Raw genomic sequence first — 27,231 nt, 5'->3', positions numbered from 1 at the left:
GTCAGATTTCACCTCCTTCAGATAGTTGATGTTTGTAAGGGTGTGTTTCCGTTTGGGTTGTGGAGTTCAATATGTCACCAAAGTCATTCATTTATACATTACACGGTAACCAGGTGAGCTGATTCCAACTTAGTTGATAGCCTTCAACTCGTCCTCTTGTGGTTGGAATAAAGTGAAAGTTATTGGGTTCTGCAAGTCCCTGGATTACTCATGCCTTTCCTTGGTTTCTACTCCAAAGTCTCTTCATCTTCAGCCAGTAAATGCTGCTTCTGTCTGTCCCTACATCTTTAGCACTGTTCCCACCTCTGTGCCTTTGTACCTGTTGTGACTTCAGCCAGTAATATCCCTTCCAGTAGCTCTTCTCATGCCTCTCTTGAGTCCTTCTCATCGTTTAAATTCCTCCGAAAGCTTTTCTGCCCAGTCTTCCCAGCACACGGGTCTTCTGGGTTTAGTTTTGTTTAATCCCAGCACTCCATTAAGTCCTTTACAGCATCTTGAGTTTCTGTGTGAGCATGCACACATGATCAGCTTCTTTGTGCATCACGTTTTTTAATTCTTCAAAAAAATTAATGGTGCAACTTTAGAAGTTATTGTGTGCAATTAAAAAAAAGCAAAATGATTAATGGCACATAGTAAATATAAGACCACTATATCATAATTCATATGGTTTAATTCAATTATTTTCCTGTTTTATCCACTGGACTTTAACTTCTAATGTCAGAAGATCTTGCCTGAGACAGAGGAAGGGCTCAAAAACCGAGTTGAACAAATTTATGTTTATGATGACTACATGAATGATCTGGACTGGGTTCTGTTGGTTCATTCCCATCTTTCTGTGACTTTGTCTCTAAAGCCACCCAGCGAAGCAGGTGATGAAAGCATGGTGCCACCTTAAATGTCAACTAATGTATTCTTCCCGGCAACCTTATTTCACTCAATACTGCCTTTACATTTCAGAACAAATACTTCCCCTCCTTCCCTCTTCCCTCCCTCTCTTATCCTTCTTACTCCTTTCTTCTTGAGTTTCTTTAACTAAAATGCATCTGAACATACTTCTCAGTGTCAGGAAACCCAGTCCCCTTTGAAACCAGACATGTCTGTCCCTTGTAGATGGTTATTTCTGTGGATTATGATTAAGTTGCTATTTTGACTAGATTCTCAAGAATTTGTCTGCCTTCATGATCGCACTTTCCTCAGCTTAGATCACCTTTCTCAGAGTCCCCAACTCACTCCCTTTCCCCTGCATCCTTACCATAGTAGCAAGGGACACAAAAACCATCCACTTGTTCCCAGACACCCTCCACCTTAATTCATTCCTAGATATCCTCCTTCTTCATTCTGGCTTTAAAAGATCTAAAGGAGTTACCCAAGCACGCCTCTGATCCGAGACCTTTTCCTCAGTTGACTGACCAGTTAGACATCCATCTGAGAAGGATCTGCAACGAGAGCTGGATCCCTCACACCAACCTGCCACCAAACTGATGCTTCCCTCCTCCCTGTGTGGACCCAGGTCAGAATGGGACAAGTTGTGTGGTGCTCTAGCCACAGCACCCTCAGTTACATTTATTAAGAGGCTTGGGTGTGGATTTAATAATCTGAAAGGAAAACTAACCACTTGACCTTTCAGATGGTATATAATTTATTAGAAATAAAATGTTTTAGAGAATATACATTGTCCTAGAAATCGATTCTGGGCATGGCTGCATAGCTATTAACTGGAGAAAACGCCTGTTCCTACTTGATTCTCTCTCTGGAGCAAATGGAGCACTATCTTGAAGTCCAATAGAATAAAACACTGATCTCGGATTCCTCAGACGGTGAGTATGTAAACTTGAAATGATTTCACATTCCTAAGACTAAAATGAGTCATCTCTAAAATGAGAACAATGCCACCTAACTTTTTTTATAAGATTTACAAATCAAGTGGGCAGTGTACTGGAGACCATGGACACGTAGTCATTGGTATTTAGTATTCCCCCACACCCCCAGCCAGAGGCGTGTGAAAGAGGAGCCCACTGGAAATATCAAGGAATCGTGTTCCCCCTCGAGCAAGAGCAGAGTGTCCACGCTAAGCCAGGTGCTGCTCCGTTTTCTCTCAAGAGGCTTTAGGAAATGAATGTTCCACATATTAAACAGAAGAACAAAACTCAGCATTGCCAAGATCATGTACAGCCTACTCAAGGAAAAAAAAAAAAACTAACTTCACAGCTTGTGATTGGGAAAGGACACAGGGCAGCTGCGAACTGTTTTCCTTTCGTCTCTGCTCTTGGCTTGTTCTTCTAATGACTCGCCTTTAACACTCAGCCCGCATTGCGATGAGAGCAGAAAAAGTAGAACCAAGGTGTCCCCTCCAACCCCAACGTTACCCCACAGTCAGACTTAACCGCTGGCAAAGACCATGAAAAGAATCTAATAGCCAGCTGCTCCTCTGGGGATGGTGGGAAAGCAGCTAGACACCATGCCGCAACAGAAACATTAAAGTGCCGTGCTTAGTTAGGGAACACTTAAACTAGAAAAGCCCACGGGTCCCTGGAAGCCCTGATTCCATGATTCAGTGAACAGAAAGGACCTGAGCAGGGGGTGGGATGGGTCAGGCAGTTTTCTAAATGATCTTCTACAGAGAGGCAGTCACTGATGCTTAAAGGCCACAAAACCAGACATAAAACACACTGGGGCACCTGCTGTTATGTAATTTCATATGCTTTTAAAACAGAAAAATACAAATGACTTAAGCCAAACCATTTTTTGTTTGTTTGTTTGTTTGTTTTGTTAAACTGAATCTCCTCTGGCCTGCATTAGCCACCCTGGAGGTGCTCTGAGGTCATGAATAAGAGTGACTCGGTGCCTGTTACCCTCAGAGGGCGACTCTCTGGGGTCATTTGTGAAAAATAGTCCTCAGCTCCAAGTTAAATGGAGTTGCAGGAAGAATGAAATACAGTCACATAGAAAAGGCACTTTGAATGGTGCCTTGTTAGCATGTAGAAAGAATTCAGTACAGAGTGTTTTTTGCCTCAGCTGCCACTGTGTAAATGCTGAAGGAATTTAGAACACATTCAGTAGATAGATAGATGATAGATAGATAGATAGATAGATAGATAGATAGATAGATAGATAGATAGATAGATAGATAGATAGGGTGGGTGGATGGATGGATGGATGGATGGATGGATGGATGGATGGATGGATGGATAGATAGATAGATAGATAGATAGATAGATAGATAGATAGATAGATAGATAGATAGATAGATAGATAAACATCTTTGAAGCTATCTTTGGAAGTGTTGCCAGATTTGTATCATCTTTGAAGAGGTAGAGGACTGTTGAATACATTAAATGGCCCCTTCCTGCAGGTGAGTGTGCACCAGATGGGAATGGGTGTGGAGGACACTGCCAGTGCATCTGTCTGTCCTGTCTGTCTTTCTGTGTCTATGTATGTATCTGGGGTCAGTATGAACACTCCAGTAAATTTTGTCCACATCAACTTTTCTTCTTACCTCAAGAAGCTGTGAACCCGCCTCCTTCAAGACTAGATTCTGTCTCTGGTAACTATTAGAATTTTGGCTAAAGAAGTATATGAATCACTATACAAATGCCTTTACAGCACTTTATAAATACGTGTAATGCTAACATCTATGTAAGCATGTGTCTCAAACTAACTATAGTTACAACTGATGGTTTAGCCAGATCCTATCAACACTCAAATAAGCAAATACCTTTCTACTCAAATTTCTTCTCCTTTTCCAGTGCTTGAGAATAAATACTTCAAAAGGGAAAGAGACCTCAAAAATAGGAGTTTAAAAAATGGTAACAAAAAAGGGGGGAACTAGAGAGATGGTTTTGTGGTTCATAGCACTTGCTAGTCCTGCAGAGGACCTGGGTCAGTTTTCCGGAACCCACATGCTAACTCCCAATTCTCTCCTGGCCTCCTCAAGCACTGCACCGAGTATACATGGTACACTCCTATACACTAAATAAAAATAAATAAATCTTTAAAAAATGGTGACAACAATTTCATTGAAACCAAATTAGCTGTCAAATATCAACTTAAAAATAAATCTAAGATTAATTTATTTTATTAGAATATATAACCTGAATGTAGAAATGTCTCTAACTTATTGAATAGTGGTGTATATCCAAGCAAGAAACAAAGAGATGGACCCAGAAATGTTCGCTGTGATGCTGAATTGATAATAGACATGTGGGAAGAGTTATGATTACATTTTGTCTATATATGTTTATTTTCTACTAATACTATATTGTTGGTGGAAGCTGTGTGTTCATTCACAGCTGCCCAGACCACGAAATAATCACTCAGAAACTATTTTATTTGTAATACTGTTTGACCAGTGGCTTAAGCATATTGCTAGCTAGCTCTTATATCTTTGATTAACCTATTTCTGTTAACCTCTATATCGCCAAGAGGTCATGGCCTACCACCAAAGTTTTGCAGACTACAGTGCAGGTGTCTGTCCTGGTGCCAGCTGCAAGGCTTCTCCCTGACTCTGCCTCCTCTATCTATCCTCTCCAGCCTGGCTACACTCTGTTAAGCCATTGGCCAAAAGCAGCCTCTATATTTGTTAACCAATAAAAGCAACACATAGACAGAAGGACTTCCCACACCATTTCCCTTTTTCTGTTTAAATAAGAAGGAAGGTTTTAATTTCAACATAGTAAAATTACATATAACAAAAGAGGTAGCAAGCAAGAATTACAGTTATAATATTTATATCTACTTTGTCTTTAATAATTACTAAGGAAAACTATCTATTGTTCAATTCCATCAAAAACTTCAGAAGGATATAATATTACCTAAGTAAACAGGAAGTGCAGTTGTTATATAAGCAACTTACAAAGCTCTAGAATTGACAGAGACATCTTGCTGCCTGGACAGTCACCCAAAGTTCTTCTATAACACTGGGCATCCATCTTCAGCCCAAAGGCCCATAGTATCCAGAAAACTTTCCCATGAAGCGGGAAATTTCAGACAGTTCTACATATATTGGCAGTTTGTCAGTCACTTTCTTCTGTATCCTGCAGAATGTCTGGCAGACACTTCTATGAAGCAGGAACCCCAAAGGACTGTCTCACCTTCTTTAGGCAGCTTCAGCAGTCATTTTTCTGTGGGTCCTGCATGTCCAGTTCATACAGCATAACATTAAGTAGTCCAGACAAGAGCAGTTTCTTGCCCAAATGGCTAACCAACTCCATGAGGAGTCCATCATCCTCTTGAAGTAGATTGGTGTTGCCAGGAGCAGATGAGTCCCATTGTCATGAAAAGTCCTAAGTTCTTAAAACATTTTAAATGTCATATTCTGTAGTCTTTGAAAGATTTGAAGAATACCTATCTAATTGAAATATATCTCTATATATCCAGAAAACCTAACATGACTACAATCTTGACTCTTATAAATGATTCTCTATTAACCTATGTTTCCTAATTATACATTACATTTTTAATGAGCTGCACAAACACAATACTTAATCAAGAGCAGAAATATACATACAACAAATTGACCTAAAATTGATCCTAAAATATGGATCAATAAGCCAAGATCCATACCAATACAAATCCTTATAGCATATCCCCCTTTAAATGTAAACAAACATTTATAAATAATATTTGAGAATTTAGGCATAGTTCTCTCCAAACCGCTTCCCGTTTTTGTTTAGCAAAGTAATTTGGGGGGCAGGGGTGTTCACGGTGAATCTTCATGGGATCTGGCTATGGAACATTTAAATGGGGTCTATGAGCAGAGTGCTACAACTTTCTTAGTAGCAACATAGACCCACTGTGTGACCAAAACTGGGGCAATGTACATGGCTCTCAGAGGCAGCGAACATTGCCTCAGCTATGTTGGACTGGGAAGAGCAAGCAGGCAGGGTTGTGTTGGCCCTACCACACCCTCTTAGCATTAAAAAGAAGGGGGCCCTTCTGGTCAGAAAATAATTACAGCTACACAATAAAAACAGATTCAGATGAAAAGGACCTCTCAATGGGTCACAGTGTGTTTAACAAATGTACATAGGCTTGGGAGAGAGAAGAAAATGAGTAAAGAGACAGTAAATGTAATATAAAATAGTATAGACAGTCATAGATTAAAGGAGTAAAGATAATAAAATAAATATTAAACTTGTAGAAACAGTAATAGAGTAAGAAAAATAAGCCATGTAAAGATGGAATATACACAGAGAATCTGGATTATGTATATTATTTTGTTTTCTTTGAATTTTTGGCTGTGAAGGAGCTAAGTACAGAGAGACATTTCATTGTATGGGCTGCTAAGTTAAACCAACATATATTTTAAAGGTATCTTGACTTTAGAATTTGGGTCTAAGGATTTATTGCTTTGGAAAAGAAGTTCTTCTTTTGTTTCCACAGAAAATGAGAACCTGTGGAATTCTTCCAGACTAATGTAGTTTGATGGATCACTGTATTTTCTACTTTATCTTGTGGCTTAAAGATAATGTCTGCATGAAATTGCATTGCAGATATTATCTTTATGTTGAAATAGGAGCGGCGGGGCTGCGTCCCCAACACCCCGGCCGCTTGGCTAGCTTATGCCCAAAATAATTACACGGAAACTGTATTCTTTCAAACACTGCCTGGCCCAGCTAGTTCCAGCTTCTTATTGGCTAGCTCTTACATATTGTTCTAACCCATTTCTAATATTCTGTGTAGCCCACGAGCTGGCTTACCAGGGAGGATCTTAACCTGCGTCTGTCTGGAGTGGGAGAACCATGGCGACTCCCTCACTAAGCTTCTTTCTCCCAGAATTCTCTTCTGTTTTCTCCACCCACCTAAGGGTGGGCCTATCAAGGGGCCTAGGCAGTTTCTTTATTAATAAGAAATCACTCCCACATCATCTTTATTGTATGATAATCTGGAAAATAAAATCCTAATTGCAGCTTCAACAAAAATCCATGTGACTTTAAATTCCAGAAAACTGTTCATAAACTAAAAGTATCAAGCATGTGTAGGAAATACTGTTGCAATTAAGAGAATATGTGATGGAGGGCTAAGACAGAGAGGCTACAAAAGGACTACAAGATCCTCTTTGGATGCCAATTCATCGTATGAGATGGGGAATTAAGCGTGGAGCATGTGAGCTGCAAGATGCTGCAGCAGGTAAAAGCTCTCATTGCACAAGTCTGGCAGCCTGAGCATCATCTCCAGAACAACAGTGGAAGAAAACTGACCCCATATGTGTTTCATGACACACGTGAGCCCACATTCAGACTTATACATCACACACACCCCACATACACAAAGCTTAATCATCATCATCATCATCATCATCATCATCATCATCAATGAGATTGGAGCACACTCAGCAGCTATTATATGACCATTTATACTAACTGTGCATCTGAATGATGAGCTAAATGTAGCTTTATTCTTGTGCTTCATATAAAAGTTATAAATCTGTTACTTATTGCAATAACTAGTATGTTCATCATTCAGAAAAGATGTGCATTGCATTTCCTTATAAACGGACACCAAACTGACCCAGAGCTTGAGTGTAAGAAGCTAAGATGTGCGTTTTATTCTAAGAAAATTATGTACATCTTTATTCTGTAGAAAATATTATACAAAGAATGAAATATTATTTTCCATGTGCACATTTGTGAGAGCTTGAGGTCGTTTCACTATGTATGCACCCTGTTTCAAGTATCCTGTTTAAATATAAGGTCACACGAATTCCAAGAACAATCTAATTGAGCTCAGTATAAAGTAAAAACAATTCTCCCCCCAATAATATCTCTTGATGCTGTCAGTTTGGACCTGAATGAAGAAAAAAGGCAAAACCGTTTTCCAGTTCAAGCATGTATTAGGGAGAGAGCAGCTTCCCAAGGTCTCAGACATGCTTCCCTAGCAGTTGATTTAATATGGGGTATGAAGTCAGAATTGTAAATGAATTCAATATTGTACGAAAGTTATGAATCCGCATGAACTCCTCAAGCTGCTCTGAGAGCCGGAGCCAACTGTATGGGCATTTCTGAGATACGATTTCAATAAAAACAGCTGTTTTGTCTCTAACTGGCCATTAAGTAGGAAACGCACCTTCCTATTTCTATTTGGTCATCTCAGTGGTCTATCCAGACTGAAAACTTGCTGTACATAGCAATCTCCCCACGGTCAGAGAAACTTCAACTTCAGCTATTAGCGCATAAGATATTAGGTGATTTCTCTTCCTTCTGTGATTTAAGAAAGTAATAAAGGGCCCCCCAGATCTGTCTGTTCTTGTCAGTAAAAGAGCAGCAGCTGTAAAAACAGCACCTTGGGCCTTTGATCATGCTAGTAAGCAGTTTAGTCAGTGACTAACAAAACCGCTCTCTCTGTGGCTGCTCCTCCGCAAACACCTGTGCAGTGTGCCCTGCAGGGTGCTAAGCAATAACTTTTCAACTGTGCCCGTCCTCCCATGGCATGGATTTCTAACACCATAATAAATAAATGCCGCCGAAAGCATAGCGAGTTCATAATTCATTTTGACCACTAAAATATTAGGAGAGAATTTGCTAGAGATGCTACATTTAATATCCACGAACTATGACCAAACGGTGCATAAATAATTGCATCCCAGGAATGATGAGCATGTTTTATTCTTGGCCTCCATTTGTTCCATCTATGTGATTTGACTAAGGCTTCACCATCTATAAGTGCAGAGAAACACTGACTCATAGACCCCACCACAGTGACAGACAGACTGGAAATCAGTACTATCCAATACCATGGCCACCAGCCAAATGAGCTGGCAAGTACTTAGATTCAGGACAGGATCTCTGGCAACTGGAGGTGGGGGTCAGTCTTTGGCAGGGACATCTATGGAGCTCTTGGAGGATGGGAGCTTACTATGGAGGTCAGATGAACAAATGGGCCAAGTAGAGAATGATGTCATGGGAAGGTGAGGAGGTGGAACACATGGGGTAGGTGGTAAAGCAGAAGACCACCATGGAGCGCTGCTCCCCAAACCAGTAATCCAGCAACGGGGTGAAGGGGTGAGGACTGTGGTTGGCTTTTGTTAGGGGCAAGCGGTGTGTGAAGCTAAAACCCTCTGCATCTACAAAAGCAGGCAACAGAGCAAGAGTAGACGCTAGCTCCTAAGGCACGAATCGGAATGTCTGTGGTCTTGATAGTGTAACTGTCACCCAAAGGCCAAAGGAAATCATAAGAGTTGTAAAATCGTATTTTTCTCTGGAAAGCCATAAGAATCCATAATGCTACAGAGAAGGTATTCTATTATTTCCTTTAATAAGAAATGTTATAAATTTATATTGCTCAGATTGCTTTGTCCAAAAAAAAGCCATATTCACAAATTTCTCTGCAATAGTTTCTCAGAGCTAACTTTAGGTTAGAAATTCCAAAATGCAAAAATTTCATTGCAAAATATACACTCTATATTTATATATAATCATACTAATCAAAAGTTAAACATGGCTGAAATAATAGCATTTTAACTGAATGCATATTGAGTAGCCTGCTTCATTTCACAGGTAAGAACAAAGAAGCCTTAAAAATATGAGACTTAACATAGTTTTCCCAACCATGGCCCAAACCTAGGTCCAAGCCATCTTACATTTTAAGCAAAAGACAAGCTGAAGAGATATACCAGCATATTTGGGGTTATGCTTTGTTTTAGAGAAACGGGAAAAATAGAACATTCACTTTTTATTGCCTTTCTTATGACACAAAATAATTATATATATTTGCCACGTAGAGTGTGCTGTTTCTTGAATACATCATATAGTGAACAAATAAGAATAATTAGCAAAATGAAAAATGCTAATAGCACGCCTCATTAGGGACAGTGAATTGAATCCCTTTATATCTCCCAATGCAGAAGGCATATCTTTATATTTTGTATTATACTTTCCCCTCACTTTTTTTCAAAAGTGCTTTGTTAGTATCCTGTACGCTAGAAAATCTGACCCAAACAGACAAGGTTTTTGTCATTTAGTGCCCATTTAAAAAATGTCAGACTTTGCACAGTAAACCTCCCTTATTACAAATAGAAAAAAGTGTGCGGACGGTGTAAAGAAAAAGCGGTGATCTTCCAGGACTTCGCTGTTGAATCCATCAATGTATACAAATACTGCTGTCAAATTTTTAGGATTAGCTGTAGACAGCCGGTCCTACAAACCATCAAATCTTGACGATATGTTTGCTGATTAAAAAAAAAAAAAAAAAAAAAAAAAAAAAAAAAAAAAACAGGCCCAGTATTTCGCGTGAGTTGAAGGTATGGACTGTAAATTCAATACATGGGAAACCTGACAATGGTCTAGCCCACAAATGGCCAGCCTTGTGGTTGCTGTCGTAGGATCAGTAAGTGATTCGGGAAACCCTCGAAGATTAAAGGTCAGATCAGGCACCAAGTAGTCCACTCAGGCTGCGTGAGTCCGTTTCTGGAAGTAATAACAATTTCTCAAAATGAAGTCGTTTATATTTTTAGCTCGACGGTGTGCTGCGAGTGATTTCTTCAGAGCCGGGCTCCCTGGGGGCACTGTGCCAAGACCAGCTTTATTTGTTTTTCATTGGGCTTTTCATTATCATGCTGGTAGATACCGGGATCATTCCGCCTCCTCCGAGACGGCTGGCGTAGCTGAGGCATCGGCAAGACGCTCTGAGTAGGTGGAGTACTTCCGTTCAGTGAATGCCCGTCTTAGATCTCTAACTGTGGTGCCAGTCTCGGGGCTTTAATCTCCTAACAACAGCCAATTGGCCATGTATAACGCAGTCTGATATTAAACTGCATACATCCATCCATTCTGGCACTTAGAAGGAAGGGCATTAACCTCACGCTGCACCAATCTAGACCCCGCCCTCTCTCCTTTCTTATCTCAGAAAGGGCAGCTAGATCCATCTCTGGCCCCGCTTCGCATTGCTCTTCCTCCCACAGGTTTAGTCTCTAAATCTGCTTGATGGGTTCAATGGTTTTCTGCCTTCCATAGCTGTTACCTAAATCCACCCCCGTGTCACGTGAAAACAATCCTCCCAATGGCCTTCAGGACCCCAGGCTGCCTTTTGTAGCCCTTTCTAGCTCACTTCCTTTGCTTTGAGCATCTGTTAGTGCCGTTTTCCTCCATGACCAAGCATTCTATCACTTCTTTCACAAGTATCTTGTGTTAGACATTAATAGAATGGAGCTTGATTTATCCAGAAAAGGAAAAAAAGAACAGAAATACAAATTCTTGGACTTCCCATCAATTCCTCAAGTCTTTGATCTTTTATTCTTGTTTTAATGGAATGTAATTCCTGTGCTCGTTTAAGAACCACACTATGGTCATGTGATACGTGTGTAGGTAATAATCAAATATGTCAATTAACATCACTTCTTAAATCTTATGTGTTGGAAAATATTGAATTCCTCTAATAATTTTGGAATTTATAAAACTGTTACATAATATAGCTATTCTACTGTGTGATACAGCATTTTCATGAATTCCTCCATCTATCAATATCCCACCCCCACAGCCATTCCTCATAGTCTTACAATCTTTCCTGCTTTCCGGCTCCCAAAAGTGAGTGAGAACAAGTGGTTGCCTTATTCCAATTACAATGTGAGACTCTTCTATTTAAAGAATGGAGTTTAGGGACAAAATGAGCAATCTCTGGGTTTTCTGTTTTAAATATTGGTCAGGGGCTTCAAATAATCAGTCGCGATCTGAGACTTTTAAGAGTAGACTAGGCCTTGGAGAATGCATGGCCCCCAGCCTTTTCATCTTATAGGGAAGGAAACTGAGGCCCAGCCATAAAAGTCAAAATGATCTTTCTAAATTTATAGTTTCATCTATAAATTCTTTCCTAAGCCTGCTTTCCAAGCACAGCCAAAATGTACACAAACTATTACTATGCCACACAGTGTCTGTTTAGTCTAGCCTGGGCTTACTTTTCCATCCTTACATTTTTTTTTATTTTCTCTTTTATCCCCTGTATACATGTCTGTTTGGTTGGGTCTTTTGTCTTCCTCTGAGTTATTGCCTGTGGTTTCCTCTTTGTCCTTGTTTTGGGTCCTAAGCATACTTCAGACATTTGATGCTATATCATCTTCTCTATAACTATGCCCCCAGTGCTCTCGGGGTTCCCAAGCAAGCATCACGTGGTACCTATTTGCAGTATCCAAGTGGAAGGAATAACGGCAGTTGTTAACAGATATTTGCATCGCATTCATGGTTCCAGCCCCATATTTTAAGAATCTGACATTCGATATTTTAAAACGAATTATTTCTACTTTTAACCTGTCATGGCACATGTCAATTTTTCCATCAGCCCTCCTCACAAAATCTATTTTCAGATTAGCTTTAAAAGATAGATTGGTTCATTCACATCCTTCTGTAAGTCACTGATAACCCTGAATGACAAGCCTTCCTGGAAGCTCATGCACTTTTACAGAAACAGAGGGTGAAGTCGCAGGAATGACTCTTCAGTGCAGGAAATTTTAGTCATGAACATAAGTTGTGAGAGCTGTGTGTGAGGGAAGGTCGGTTCCCACAGCCTTCACATCAGCCTCACAGGTGACCACCTCCCTCACACTCCGAGGAGGAGGATGCTATTCTTATTTATATAATTCGGAGTACTTGTTGTTTTTACTTTATGTAAAGATACTATTTCACATGGTAGAAATGCTGAATTCATCATGGAACATTTCTGATTTGATTCCAGGGAAGCAATGTTATGGAAGATCAGGATTTGTTGGAAATTGGTATCCTTAATTCTGGACACAGACAGAGAATCCTACAGGCGATCCAGCTCCTTCCAAAGGTAAGGGATGCTTTACCAAGATTACCTTTGAATGATTCCCAGTGACTTACAGTCAAACATGGAGCAGTATTTACATGAACATACAGTGTTTCTACATGCTGCTGCAGCCTGTAAGAATGGTCTTAGGCCCCACTTTCATCAGACACAAAACACTGACAGAAGCTTCACTTGGGTTTAAACTGACCTTACAAGAATGTAATATTGGAAACACTGTGGAGCAGCAGAACAGATTCAGAATACTTCTGCTGTGAGTCCTAACTCACGTACAGTTACAGCTGAGGTCAAAGAAGATGGGATTCTTGTTGAATGAATACAGTAATATCCTTCACAGAAAAGCTTCATGAATAGGAGAAGATCTTACGTTAGCCATAAGTCTAACAGAATTAATATCTGGAATATATAAAGAACTAAAAAAAATCGAATGTCCCCAAGACCAAACAACCCAATCAATAGATAGGTTAATGAAACGGAGAGGTAGCTCTCAAGAGATGAATTAGAGATGCCAGCAAGTATGTTGAAAATGTCCAGCATCCTTAGTCGTTGTGCTGGATGGTTTTATGGTCAGTTGGCACAGGCTAGTCATGTGAGAGGAAGGAACCTCAATTAGGAAAACCAATCCTAACTAAGACAGTCTTCACGGAAACTCATAGTCAGACTAGCTCAAGATTTCATCTCGTCCCACTCTGGGTGGCTAGCATTAAGAAAATAAGCAACAACCAATGCTGGAGAAGATACAGGGAAAGAAAATATTCATGTACTGTTGGTAGAGATGTGAATTAGCCCTTCTACTGTTCCAAAGGTTCCTTCTAAAACTCCAAACAGAACTTTCATCACCTAGCTAGACACAGATGGGTGTGTGTCCGGAGAGCTCTTAGTAAGTATCCTACACAGATACCCGTGTACTGCAGCTATGGGGTCAGCCTAGGTATCCGTTAACATGTGAATTGATTTTATTTATTTGTTTGGTTGGTTGGTGATTTTTTGAGACTGGGTTTCTCTGTGTAACAGTCAGGGCTATCAAGGAACTCACTTTGTAGACCAGGCTGGCCTCAAACTCACAGAGATTCACCTGTCTCTGCCTCCCAAGTGCTGGGATTAAAGACATGTACCACCACCACCTGGTGTGAATCAATATTTTTGAAGAAGAGAAAGTGTTTTTTGTGTGTATACATATATATAATATGTGTGTATCTATACATATGAGAGGTTCACAAAAAAAGAGTAAAATTGTGTTATTATCTAGAGTATATATACAGCTGAAATCATCACATTAAGCCAAATAAGATATGGCATCTTTTCTTTGATTTTGGGGTCCTAGGATTCTTTATATCCACACATACACATGAGTGACATGAAAACAGAAAGAAGGGAAGAGAAGAGACTATCAGAGGAACAGTGGGAAGGGGGCTAAGGGTAGAGATGGGTATGGTCAAAATCCAGGATATACTTAAAGAATGTGTCTATATGAAAGCCAACACTATATGCAACGAATATACACTGATAAGAATATTGGGGCAGAGGAGCCTCATGCTCCATTAGAAGTTTTATTTCTTGTAGAAACGTCAAGACTGAGTGTCTGGAGTCGCTACAAGGGACTCTAATGATGCCTGATAACAGAAGGCGTCATCTGCAGATGTCCACAGTGTCCCATCCCATCGTGTATTTGCAGTTGATCAGTAGTTTTTCCAGTCTCCATGTGATCTGTCAACCGGGTATCATTTTTTACTGGAAGCTGTGTAACCTAGCAACGGAGTTGACCTTATGTTTCCAGAAAAGGTTTGAGAGGCGCTTAAAGGAAGTGGTAGGGTGTAAGTACCAGCCTTTCAAGGTAGTCGGATTTTAATTGGTGAGGGAAGGAAAAGGCACGTCAGGAGGCCAGAAGGAACCGTGTCATTACAGGTGTTACCTAGGCAATCACTTTCTGGAAGCATTTGGGAAATAATTAGGCATTTTAAAAGCCAGGGGGATCGGCACAACAGCGCAAATGTTCTTAATGCCTCGGAACTGTACGGTTAAAATATCTAAGTTGGTAAGTTTTACGTGTATTTACCACAATTTCCAAAATCATCGGAATAGAAGAAAATGCAAGGTGCTTAAAATAATTGAAAGGTGTGTGGCCCGCAGCCAGAGATAAAGCAGGAAGCATGGATTTCTTTCATTTCTTCAGGGCTAAGGAATTTGAATGTTTTGTAGGCACTGGGGAATGCCTATGACTAGAATCCTCTTTTCTGCTTAATTCTGGAGGCAATTTACCAGAGGAATTGAAGGAGAGAAAGTTGAAGCGGGGTCTGCCAGCTGGGAAAAGAGGAAGCGAGGCAAGATTGGAGCAGGTGAACTGGAACGGGGGCACCTACACCCATCGGCGTTTCCGGTGTCTTCTCCCTTTTTTCTCTCGTCCTGTCTAGGGAGGGTAGAGTTTTTCCTCAGACAGAGAGTAATGAATACTAATCATAGTGTCTAAGGAAGTGATATAATGAAATTTGCCCACTGACGGCGATCTGAGTTTCTGCGGACAGAAAGTTAACACATTAACAAATCGAGGAGAGCCGAGAGCTTAACCAAGGGAAAGAATGAAAGTTTCTCTAGACTTAATTCTCCAGTTATTCCCATGGGCACGTTATTCACCTCGCTCCTTAGAGTATTATTCCCTTAGCAAATGTCCTACGTGCCTTCTGCAAGGGCTTCTATAAAGCCATGGCTAACACCCAGGGTGGTCCCAGACCCGGAAACAGCTCGGTGCTCCACAGATCAGCGAACCTCCCACTCCACAGTGCTGCCATTATTTAAAGTTCGGTTCAGATGCTATCAGCTCCCTTCCTCTGAGAAACTTTGCCTAACCTGTGGCCATTTCTCACTACACCAGCAGTTAGAAATCTGATATCCACACCCACCCCCTTCAGGAAGCCTGCCAGCTCCACCCAGGACCCTTCACTGACCTGCATTCTCCCTCCTGATGGCTCTCTTGGTCTCTGCACATGGATTCTTCACAGTGTCTCCACCAACCCTTCTAAACTATGACTCCCGTCACATCACCCCACGCTGCACATGGCCAGTGCGGTTTTCTAAGTCTCCAGACTTAGAAGAAAGCCCTCACCTTGGTCTGCAAAACTCAGTAAGATCTGGCGCTTTCCTACCTCGTGGTCTTATTTATCATTCTCTCCTTCTTCGCTCTGGTTGGTGACTTTCTCTTTGTTATACGAAGGGACAAGTTCATGTCATCCTTCAGAGTCCCATCCATCACTAAGGCTTGAACTCTCAGACACCCACCCCACAGAGGTTTCCCCAGCCTGGCAGTTCCCCCTCTTGGCAGCTGTCATCCCTTTAAGGGCACCTGCTTTATTTTCCCCACAGCACCTGTGGTTACCTGAAGTTCTCTTGTTTCTTTGTTTCCCATCTTGCCGAGAGGTAGCCAGTCCCGTGCGTCCAGGGACCTTGACTCGTTTGCTCCTTTTTCTACAGTCAGCCCCTTGACAGTTTCTGGCACCAAGCAGCTACCTAGGTAGGAAATATTTGTGGATTGAGAACATACAGTAATCTCTCGTTTATTTGAGATTTTTATGTCCTTCTGCTTGCTTGTATCTGATGATACTGATGATAATTTCTCATGTGACATAAACATCCTAATAGGAGAGATCACTCAATGCCTTGAAATTTCCTCATACTTTATTCAATAATATGACCATTAAAAGAACGAATGAATGAGTGAATAAATGTTGCCTCTTATACCATTCAAATATTTTCAAGACTCAGAATGCCTCAATTTTAGGGTAATTCTGTAGTCATCCACATACAATTTCGTAAGAAACAACAACAACCAAAAGCCTTAACCTAGAATGATTTAGAGAATAAATCAAATGTTTGTTTTGAAGAAAGGATATTATTCCCATTGTGGAGAGCGACTTATTCCCATTGTAGAGAGCGACGCTAGGAAACAATGCAGAATTAAGCGGCACTCAAGAGGCTGTGGCGGAAGTGTCTACTGCATGCACACAAATGAGTAGAGAATGTATAAGAATAGGCAAATCCATCCTCCACAGCACAGCAGACAGCTACAATGCGGCAAACTGGTGCTTAGCCTTCGTAGGTAAAGGGCCCCATCTTCAGATGGCTAATAGTGTAACATTAGTGCTGGGACCGCCATCTGCATTCAGTGTGGCTTTGCCCTGCTAGAATAAGTAACAGAATGTCTCTCTTCGTCTTAGTCACACCGTTTTGGTCTTCAGAGTGTCTGTGCCCCTCGTCTGTCACGAGAAGCCTTCCATAATCGCCATCTGAGACACCTCTGTAACACACTGTATTTGGGAATTATTGAGGTTGCTCCCAAAAAGGGAAAAGACAGTCTTCAAAGTACAACCTTGATATGTTGGCTTGTTTCAAAGCATGGTTTACTTACGATCCTGTTGATTCGAATTTTAAAGAAAATAACTTCTTCGGCAAGATTTCGCCTGCAGTATGTCAGTTTTAATATACACCAGTGCAGAGGTCCTCAAGCCTACAAACCCAGTTGATATGTTCATGGAATAGAGTACGCAGTGTGTATTCTAGCCACACTCCTCTTCGGGAGAATGCTGGCATTGGGTCAACCCCTCCCCCCTTAATTCGCCTCTGTCTTTTGTGTTGTTCAACCTCCAGCAGTAAAGCATGCCTGTCAATTCTCACACATCACCCACTTCCTCCACCAGTCCCAAGTAAGGCTTTCGTCAAGCCTGGAAGTTTCCCAAAGCTTTTGAAGATCAAAACCTCATCCTCTTCCCTTTATGGGAAAAGAACCATGTCAAACCTCCGGGAGAAGTTCTGTTCTCTCTTAGACGCTAGACAGGTTGTACTTTTTCTGTCCCTTAGACACAGGGAAATTATCTGATCATTGATTTGCAGCATGTAATTTACCCTTTTCCGGGTAAGAACCCCATGGATAAATCTTTAATATGCTTTCCTTTTAAAGGGGCATAGGTGTCCGTGCCCTTCAATACCAGAGCTCCTAAAAGTCAGATACTCACAGGATTTTCATTTTATAAAGGTTTAGGGGTGATCTGTGTCGAGGCTCATATCATATCCTCTTAATATCACTCATTCGGAATTGAAAATGTTCCCGGTCAAACTTACCCTTATCATGTCCCGTTTTCCCCTATGTCATCCAATTTTACCATGGCTTTTGGAGTTACTCAGCGGCAGTCACATACCATCCTCTTTTCTTTTCCAGTCATCCATCCCATCATTCTCTTGGGTCTGACTCAGTCCTCTGCCCCGCCACACAGGCAGCGGCCACCAGAGTGGAGTCACCCGGCCGCTTTCCATCCCCAACAAACTGACTTCAGTAAATCTGACCTGGTGACAGCCTGTTGACATTCTGCTCTGCAGCTCTGGTTCCCAGGGCTCTGCTCTGTTCCTCCTTCACCTAGTCATGTCCTCAGTTGAATCTTAGAGCCCCTAGACTTCAGATTCGAAGCGTTCTGATGAAGCTGGTGCATGTCGTCATCATGGGATTTATAGAGCACTTTCTGGAACATACCCACCCCACTCGTTCAAATACAGTTTCGCTGGCTTTCTGTTTCCAATGGTTTCCTGCACTGCCTAAGCCTAGAGTTCTCTCTATGGAGTTCAGACTGGTCTTGAACTCAAAGATCTGCCAGCCTGTGCCTTCCAGGTGCTGGGATTAAAGGTGTGCACCACTTATACCCAGCCCTAAGCTTTTCTTTAATTCCTTTTATATAAACTGGAAGCTTATGTGGGAGGAGTCTTGCTCTAAGATCACTTTCTTTATTCCACTTAGCGTCAGACTTTTCTTTAATCTGGTTACACTTCTTGGTGCTCTTTTCCTCCTTGAACTGTACATATTGTATTTTTCCTTGCTCAAGTAGTTCTTTTCATTACAGATCTGTAATAAACCTGGTCACTAATAACCACAGGACACAGTCCACAGTGGGCTGTTTGTGAATCTCCTCTGCAAATGCAATCAATCCAAAACTCTTTAATTTAGCTTTAGGCAGACTTTTTGGGCATGGGCAGAAAGCATCCACAGTCTTTATCAGAATACCACAAGTATAGTCTCTAGGCCACATACTAACATTTGTCTCTTCTGAAACATCTTGAGTTGGGCCCCCATATTACAAGTCACCCTTAGTACCAATGTTTTTCATTCTCCTACTTGCTGTCCCATTAAGCCCCACTTAAAATGTCCACATAAAACCATGGTCCAACCTCTCCCAGCAAAACCCTACTCCCAGTACCAATTTCTGTCTTAGTCAGTGTTCTATTACTGTGAAGAGACACCATGACCTCAGCAACTCTTTTAAAGGAAAACATTTAATTAGGGCTGGCTTACAGATTCAGGGGTTTAGTCCATCATCGTCACGGCAGGAAGCATGGCAGCATGCAAGCAGACATGATGCTGGAGACATCGCTGAAAATTCTACATCTGAATTGGCAGGCAGCTGGAAGAGAGAATAACACTGTCCCTGGCTTAAGCTTCTGAAGCCTCAAAGCCCTCCCCGCTGTGATACACTTCCTCCAACGAGGCCATACCTCCAATATTGCCACTTCCTGAGTCTATGGTGGGCCATTTTCATTCAAACCACCACAGGTACCAAACACTTCAATTGAATTAAATCACTGATGTTTCTTTCCTCACTACAAGACTTAGTTTTTTCAAAATGTTTCTATTTTGAGAGAAAAATAAGATTCTATATAGCTACATAACAAATGACCTCCAAAGTGGCAAGTAGCAACTTCTGTTGAGCAGGGATCCTAGTGTAGCGTGACTGAGTCTTCCATCCGAAGGTCTCCCCCAGGGCGGGAGTCCTCTCCAGACTCAATAGGAAGAGCTCCCTTCCTCACTCACACGTGTGCTTACAGGCAGGGCTTAGCTCTCGTGGGGCAGGAGTTGGACCAGGCCTTCCTTAGTTCCTTTGTATAGGCCCCACTATAGAGCATCTCACAAAATGCAGTCAGCTCCAACAGGGTGAGCCCAAGGGACTGCTGGCAAGATGGAAGTCACAGTCACCTTGAGTGCAACCAGAAAAGTAGCATCCCATCCTTTTGCTACATTCTCTTCACCTGGAGCCGTTCACTAGAAAATACTCTTTTCAGTCATGAAACACTAATTAAAAAATGTTCTTTCCAGAAGTTGTGCTTATGGGCGTATTGATTTATATGTGTCAGTGAGCTGTAGACTACAAGGTCAATAGCTGCAAACCTGCTCTGGAGTTTCTGGGTTGTGGTGTCATGTCAGGCTATATCATCATCCACACAGACAGGAACTATGTGTCTCCTTTTTCAGTGTTCATAAATATGACCTCTAAGTCACCTCATATTAACATGATGACCTGAGGACATGAAAGGTGACTTTTATTGCTGTTGATGCTAGGTTTTTTTCTATTTTAACCCTATTTATAGGCAGGAGAACTAGGCTTTGAAGTATATCATTTTAAAGTGTGTCTTGGGGAGGCAGATTTCTTAGGACACCTCCCACCCCTCTGTCCCGAGTCTGGACATTTTTGGGTTTATATTGCCTTTTCCTGTCTCTGCTGGGGAAGTGTGGTTAAATCTACTAGGACTTAAGGATATTAAAAAAAAGAAAACACATTTTTGGAGAAATAGCAAAGCTAAAAAGAACAACATCCTTTAAGTCTAGACTTGACCAGAGTGGATAAACCAAAGTGACAAATGACAAGGAAATCAGCAACAACGAACCCCACCAGTGAACAGCAGCAGAGCTGGGTGAGGGTCAGGCTGAAACACCTTTAAGGACAGGACAACACTGACTGGTGGCACCCACAGCGAGAAGACAAAATAAAGCACTGAGGGACAGATTTGGTGATGGCTTTTTGCTTTGCTTCTCCTGTAGCAAAGGAGAGAAAACAACAACAAAAAAAAACAAACAAACAAAAAAAAACTGAGTCTTCTTGTGGTGAGCTCACTGATGACTTAAGATGGGAAGGGAGGATTACAGATGTAACATTGTCTCAATTTAGCTTCACCAAGTCCCTCCTCTTAAAGAGGAGCTCTTTCAGGGAATTTAAACCCAAGTGTTTCTGAGTTGTAGTCTTGATGGCTAAGGCAGACATGTATCAGCTTTAGGGGAGAAGCGTTCAAGCAATGTAATTCCTTTAAAAGTCTAGAAAGGAAGGTTCAGTATCGTTCCCCTGTCACTTAGAAAAATGACAGAAGCTTGTTCCTATTTCTTCTACCATTTTGCAGAAGAGCAATGATAAAACACAGGCCATAGGCGCAGATGTTCCCATGGTACCTTTGACAGGGGAGCCTCACCCTCTCAGCCCATTACTCATCCTCTCTGCGCTCTCGTTCTTTTTACTTCTGTTTACCCCTCCTCCTCCCCTCCTGTTGGTGCCCTAAACTTTGTGACACCCGGTATCAGCCTGGATATCAATTAAGGACACTGTGAAATGGAATCTCTCATGCAAGCACATATATCACTTTAGTGTGGGGAGGTTCCATCCTAAAGAAAATGCAGCGCTCAATTTGATCTGAGTTCATAGAGTGTTCTGCTTTTTGCATTGTTGCTCATTGGTGTGTCAGGGTCTATGCAGGCTCAGTGCACTCTTAAAAATGCTTTATTGTTCGGGAACAAACAAGTACGCTCCCTTACATAAGGGGTTGGCAAGCTTTCTTCTTGTAAAAAGTCAAGCCACACTTTACCAGCCATATATCTTCGCTCGTAACCATTCAACTCTGTTACAGAGCGAAAGCAGCCACAGCAAATTCAGAAATGAATGTGAGTGTGTTTCAATAAAACTTTAATGGCAAGAACAGGCAGTAAGCCGTGGTTGTCCTGTTAAACACAATTTACTGACACCCAACTTACATTAGCAATAAATCTCCAGCTAGATAGTTTTTACTTCTAAGAATCTTTTAGCCAGGAAAAAAAAAAAACTTAGATCAGAAATATAGCCTACTATGTCAGACTAATGCAAGAAAGACCCAGGATAGCCCAACAGCCTCCTGGCATCCCCCCCCCCCCCGTCAAATTCTGTATGATAAAGGCATTTTGGAGTGGCTGACATCTGTTGGAAAAGATGTCACTTTTAGTGGCCATGTCTGTGGGAACACTTCAGGGCTCCACACATACCAGTCCATAAACAGTTTTTATTGAGTCCCTCTGTGGGATCTGACGTGGGCTTCTCCTTTCTCACAGTACCCTCACACGTCAAAAAAAGAACTCCAAAGTCTCCAATCTTGGTGTTTTCTGGCTTCTTATGCCTCCTCTCTTTCACACAGATACTGCACAGAATTTGGGGGTTAGTACTTTCCCCTCTTTCTGTCGACACTATCGTGTGGCACCTTCATCTGCTCCTTAGAGTTTCTACTATCCCCAGCCACACACACACACACACACACACACACGAGTGACCAACAGACCTCTGCCTCTGCGTTTATAGATCTATCTCCCCAGACACACACACACACACACACACACACACGAGTGACCAACAGACCTCTGCCTCTGCGTTTATAGATCTATCTCCCCAGGAAACCACACACACACACACACACACACACGAGTGACCAACAGACCTCTGCCTCTGCGTTTATAGATCTATCTCCCCAGGAAACCACACACACACACACACACACACACACACACACACACACGAGTGACCAACAGACCTCTGCCTCTGCGTTTATAGATCCCCAGGAATCCCACATAAGATACAAAATCAACATGTCCAAAGAGAGGCTATGTTCAAAGAAAAGTGGCCTGTACCTCAGAGTTTAATTTAGCATTATTCATTGTGGAAATAACTGAGAGCCTCTACACACCGGATACTTTCCTTCACACAGGTTTATGATGAAGAGCGGTACAAACAGCCCATAGCCCTTGACTTCACAGAGCATGTATTCCAATAAGAAGATTATAGAAATAGATAGACCTGTTTTCAATGGCATTCCTTCATTATATATCATGAATAATATATGTATCTTGTTACATATAGTATACCACTAATATTTTCAGCATTTTACAAATACAATAATATGCTTTGTTGTGTTCTGCAGTAATACTACACATACAGTCATGCATAATATACGTTCATCTTATAGGATCTATTATGAAGAAAAATCAATAAATAGGCACAGAACACAGGGAATGCATAAAGAAAGAACTTGGAATACTGTAAAAAAAAATCAGTCTTTTCTCAGGATAAGGGGTTGGTGCCACTGAAGATTGAAGAAGGGAGAAAGAATAATTGGCTTTAATGCCAAAAACTTGAGTAATTTGATGTCTATAAATTTAGAAGTAACAACAACCACTGAGCTCCTTCTCATTACTCCTTAGCCTGGCACGATGCACACGCTGGGAAATGAACTGTTGCAAATCCAGAATGTCAGTGATTTGACATTTGACTCTTTCTGTGAACTCGCAGAAGGTCCACTGCTACCGTGTTTCCTCCAGACGGTTAGGAGCCTGGGTCACTTCTGCCACGTGTCCCATCTTACCATTCTCTCCTGACCACCATAAAGCATGAGAGCCAGGAGCCCAGAAGGTCACCCCGGATGTGTGATGTCAGGCGCCTGGAAGGTCACCCCGGATGTGGGATGTCAGGGGCCTGGAAGGTCACCCTGGATGTGTGATGTCAGGAGCCTGGAAGGTCACCCCGGATATGTGATGTCAGAAGCCTGGAGATCACCCCAGATGAGGGATGTCAGAGGCCTGGAAGGTCACCCCAGATGTGGGCTGTCAGGGGCCTGGAAGGTCACCCCAGATGTGAGATGTCAGGAGCCTGGAAGGTCACCTCAGATGTGAGATGTCAGGGGCCTGGAAGGTCACCTCAGATATGTGATGTCAGGAGCCTGGAAGGTCACCCCAGATGAGGGATGTCAGAGGCCTGGAAGGTCACCCCAGATGTGGGCTGTCAGGGGCCTGGAAGGTCACCCCAGATGAGGATGTCAGGAGCCTGGAGATCACCCCAGATGAGGGATGTCAGGGGCCTGGAAGGTCACCCTGGATGTGGGGTGTCAGGAGCCTGGAGGTCACCCCAGATGTGAGATGTCAGCAGCCTGTAAGGTTACCCCAGATGAGGGATGTCAGGAGCCTGGAAAGTCACCCCGGATGTAGGGTGTCAAGGGTCTGGAAGGTCACCCCGGATGTGTGATGTCAGGAGCCTGGAAGGTTACCCCAAATGTGTGATGTCAGGAGCTTGGCAGGTCACCCCGGATGTGGGATGTCAGGGGCTGGAAGGTCACCCAGGATGTGGACTGTTGGTGCGGGAGAATTGTCTGTATTTTGTCAATCATGTTTTAAATAAACGCTGATTGGCCAGGTTTTTTTTTTTTTAACATAGAAGTGGACCACTCACTTTAGACCACATTAGATTTTTCCAGGAGTCAAGTTCATGGCACTCACTAAACGGCAAAGCAGAACAAGAAGGACAAACTCACTTCGCAAGAAATGATGGTAGAATTCCTGAGAGTCAGCCCACCCTGTGCCCAAAACACCACTTCTCGGCCCCTTCTTCTTCACGTGCCTACTTTAAATTCCCCAAGTTGTATTTTTTTTTAATAATAAATCTTATGACAGCCTTTCTCTGAGCAAAAACAGCCATTTGGCCTCTCTGTGGTGCCATTGTATCCTACTGACTAGTTTTTCTCTACGGGTGAAGATTAGCATCTTGACTGTGCTGTCTTCATTATCTAAGCATGGAGCACTGGGGGCTGGACCATCATAAGGCTCCCTTCATGTTTACTACACAGAACGAAGCCTCACAATGGAGCAGATTAGAGATCCATCCTGAATGGGGTGGGGAAGAGCTTTTAAAGCTGTTTCCTGACACGACACGGCGGCTCTTCTTGCCAATGCTTAACAAAGGAGTAGGGCAGGTCCTTTGTGCATAAACCACCCGTAACAGTGGTGGCCTTAATTTTCTAGAGACTTCCTCCATAAATGCCTCCCCACTTGTGTTTGCTAGTGAAAATCAATAACTAGTAGATTCTTTAGGAACACGTTGGGAGCATTGTGTGCCTGGAACGCTTTTCTCTTCAAAATGGCAAATCCTACTATTTACAGGGCGCAAAGTGGCTACCATGATTGGGGCAATAGATATTCAAATAGATTCGACGGTTAGGGCTGAGGGTAGTGCAGTCAAAAATTCACCTGTTTTTTTTTTCCAAAGTTTTCATGAGGTTTCAAAAAGTGAAATGGCTACTCCATTCTTCCAAAGGAACTAAGAAAGGGGATGTCTCAATATCTTCCTTTAAATGAACTTATGTTGAAGCAGTTTACAACATAGACCAGAGAGCTGAAATCTTGTGCTTATTAGCACAAGCTTTCCCTGATGTGTATAGAGAAACAGAGAAGAAATTAGGGGAGTGAACAGGTCCTGTTCTAATGCTATTCTCCTGTAGCTCCACCTCCAACCTGGAGCAGTTCACCTCCGTTTGCTACAGAGCAGTAGGCACCTTGGAGTTGTGCTGTAGCCACTGGGGAGAAGGAAAGGGGTGTGGTTAGCTGAGCCTTTTTCTCTTCCCTGTATCTGTTTTCTAGGAACAATCACAATTTAGATCTAGAAAGGACTTTAAATATCCAGTATGTATCCATCCTCTCCCGGGGTAAGGAGAGGCATTCCGGATAGATTGCTACTTTGTAACAAACCTGGAACTAAATCCCAGCCCCTAGCACTTGTGACAGTTACCTCTTGAGTGAATACTGTGTCATTTCGTAGAACCAGGACCTGGGAGATGAGTGTGCATGAGAGAAACGGAAAGGGGACCAGACAGGGCCGAAAGATGAAAGCAAAAACAAAAGTGTTTCTAAAATCAGGCATCATTCGTGGATTCAGGCTTAAAAGGCAGCTTTTGAGACCTCCATGGACCTCTCAACCCTGTTCTTGAAGCTGGGCAGAAAAGACTGTGGCAGGCAGGGATCCAAAAGGTCTGAAAAGGCAGGCAAGAGACATCCAGAAGGAAGAATGAAGGCTTGCATAGGTCAGGTCAATTGGCCGGCAGCCTCCAAGGTCTCGCTTATCCTCGGAGGCAGCCGTAGAGATGACATCACCGGCTGCAGACATCACCGCACCCAGAAAAGAAAGCCTAACAGAATAAAGAGAAATAAGTAAATCGTCTCATTCGTTTCTTCTTCAGTCTGGGCAGAGAAGAAGGGGAAATGGGCAAGATGGAAGGGAATTCTCCAGAAGATAGGAGGACCCGTCTTTACAGCAGTAAGCTCCATGGAGATGGCATTTTCATAGCATTAAGCCAGAGAGCATCGTGCCATGATGGTTGGGAACGTGGCCAGGCTCTGCATTTGACGCTTGGCTGGGCTCTGCCTAATTGCACAACCCTGAACAAGTTTGTAAACTTTTCTCTGCCCGTTTCCTCACCTGTAAATGGAAGTAATGATTGTTTTTTTTTTTTACCCTGTAGGCATGTTGTGCCAATTAAGGGACTCCATAGTGTAAATCAGGCACTTAAAGCAGAGCCTAGGTTGGTGTATTTGCTCTATAATGGTCTAGTAAGTGCCTTTTTTTTTTTTTAAGAAAGTTGAAGCTGAACCACGAAATGTGTATGATTCCTTCCGCTCATTAAGGATACTTGAAAATTACTACTCTGGGCATAAGCAATAAACAAGACAGTCCCTATTATTTATTCATAGAATAGATACTTATGAACTGCCTTCCTCGTGTCAGGTGCTGTTCTAGCTTCTGAGCACTTGGTGTGACACAAGGCTTACAAGGTCATTGTCCTCGTGCAGATCATATTCTGCCTACCAATGGAAATAAACCTATAGAGTAGGGGTAATGACACCCAACACTGTGGGCAGACACTAGCAAGGGGATGGACAAGGAATGGCGAGAGCATCTGCATGCTAATGTAGGCAGATACTCAATCAAAGCCATTTAATAGGGTTCTTAGTCACCTCTCTGTGTCACCTTAGGCGAGTTACTTCAATCCTCTGCTCCTTGGTTTCCTTGTTTGCTAGATGAAGATAAGGTAACTACTGTCTCACGCTTAGGTGGAGTTACAAATATAACAGGACAAACGAAGGCCCTGGCACTTAGGCCCAGTTAATATTACACCCGCCTACTTGAGTTCCGTATATCCACAATTACACAGATCAGTAGCGTTTTGATGATACTCCTCCACAGGACAAAAAGTCGCCCGAAAGGGAGGCACTGGCAGGCACCCGCATCTCTGACTGGTGCGTCACTGCGATGGCGTCTCACAGACAGCTTGCCACTCTCCACCAGTAGATTTCGCATAATCTGATTACTCACTGTCTGGAAAGAAAAGGAAGAAAACCGCAAATCTGCTTGTTGTCATCCGCTAACTTAACCACGCTGGAATACATTGCAGGCGATTGCCTCACCCGTCAGAGCTAGGGGAGACGGTATGCAAAGCTAGAACCCCAGCCTCCCTGTGTGAGAGGCTAAACGAGGCAGCATAATGCCGAGAGAGCTGCTTGTCTCTGCCTGGTAGAGATAATGCAACTCCCCCCCCCCCCCCCCCCCCCCCCCCCCCCCC

General features: G+C 42.4%; 1 protein-coding gene across 8 annotated transcripts in view; it reads left to right on the top strand.

The window, feature by feature from the left end:
• The window catches only part of Anks1b (ankyrin repeat and sterile alpha motif domain containing 1B), an 864,790-nt gene that overhangs the window by 564,232 nt on the left and 273,327 nt on the right, over positions 1-27,231 (top strand). For all 8 annotated transcript variants that reach the window (XM_050145702.1, XM_050145698.1, XM_050145703.1 and 5 more), the window contains one exon: positions 12,661-12,759. In XM_050145702.1, coding sequence (XP_050001659.1) covers positions 12,661-12,759 — 99 coding nt within the window. The remainder of the gene's footprint in view (positions 1-12,660; positions 12,760-27,231) is intronic.

This window comes from Alexandromys fortis, unplaced genomic scaffold (assembly GCF_014885135.2).
Source record: "Alexandromys fortis isolate MF-2015 unplaced genomic scaffold, M_Fortis_MF-2015_v1.1 scaffold_50, whole genome shotgun sequence".
Lineage (NCBI taxonomy): Eukaryota > Metazoa > Chordata > Mammalia > Rodentia > Cricetidae > Alexandromys > Alexandromys fortis.
This window is presented reverse-complemented; position numbering and strand designations above follow the sequence as displayed.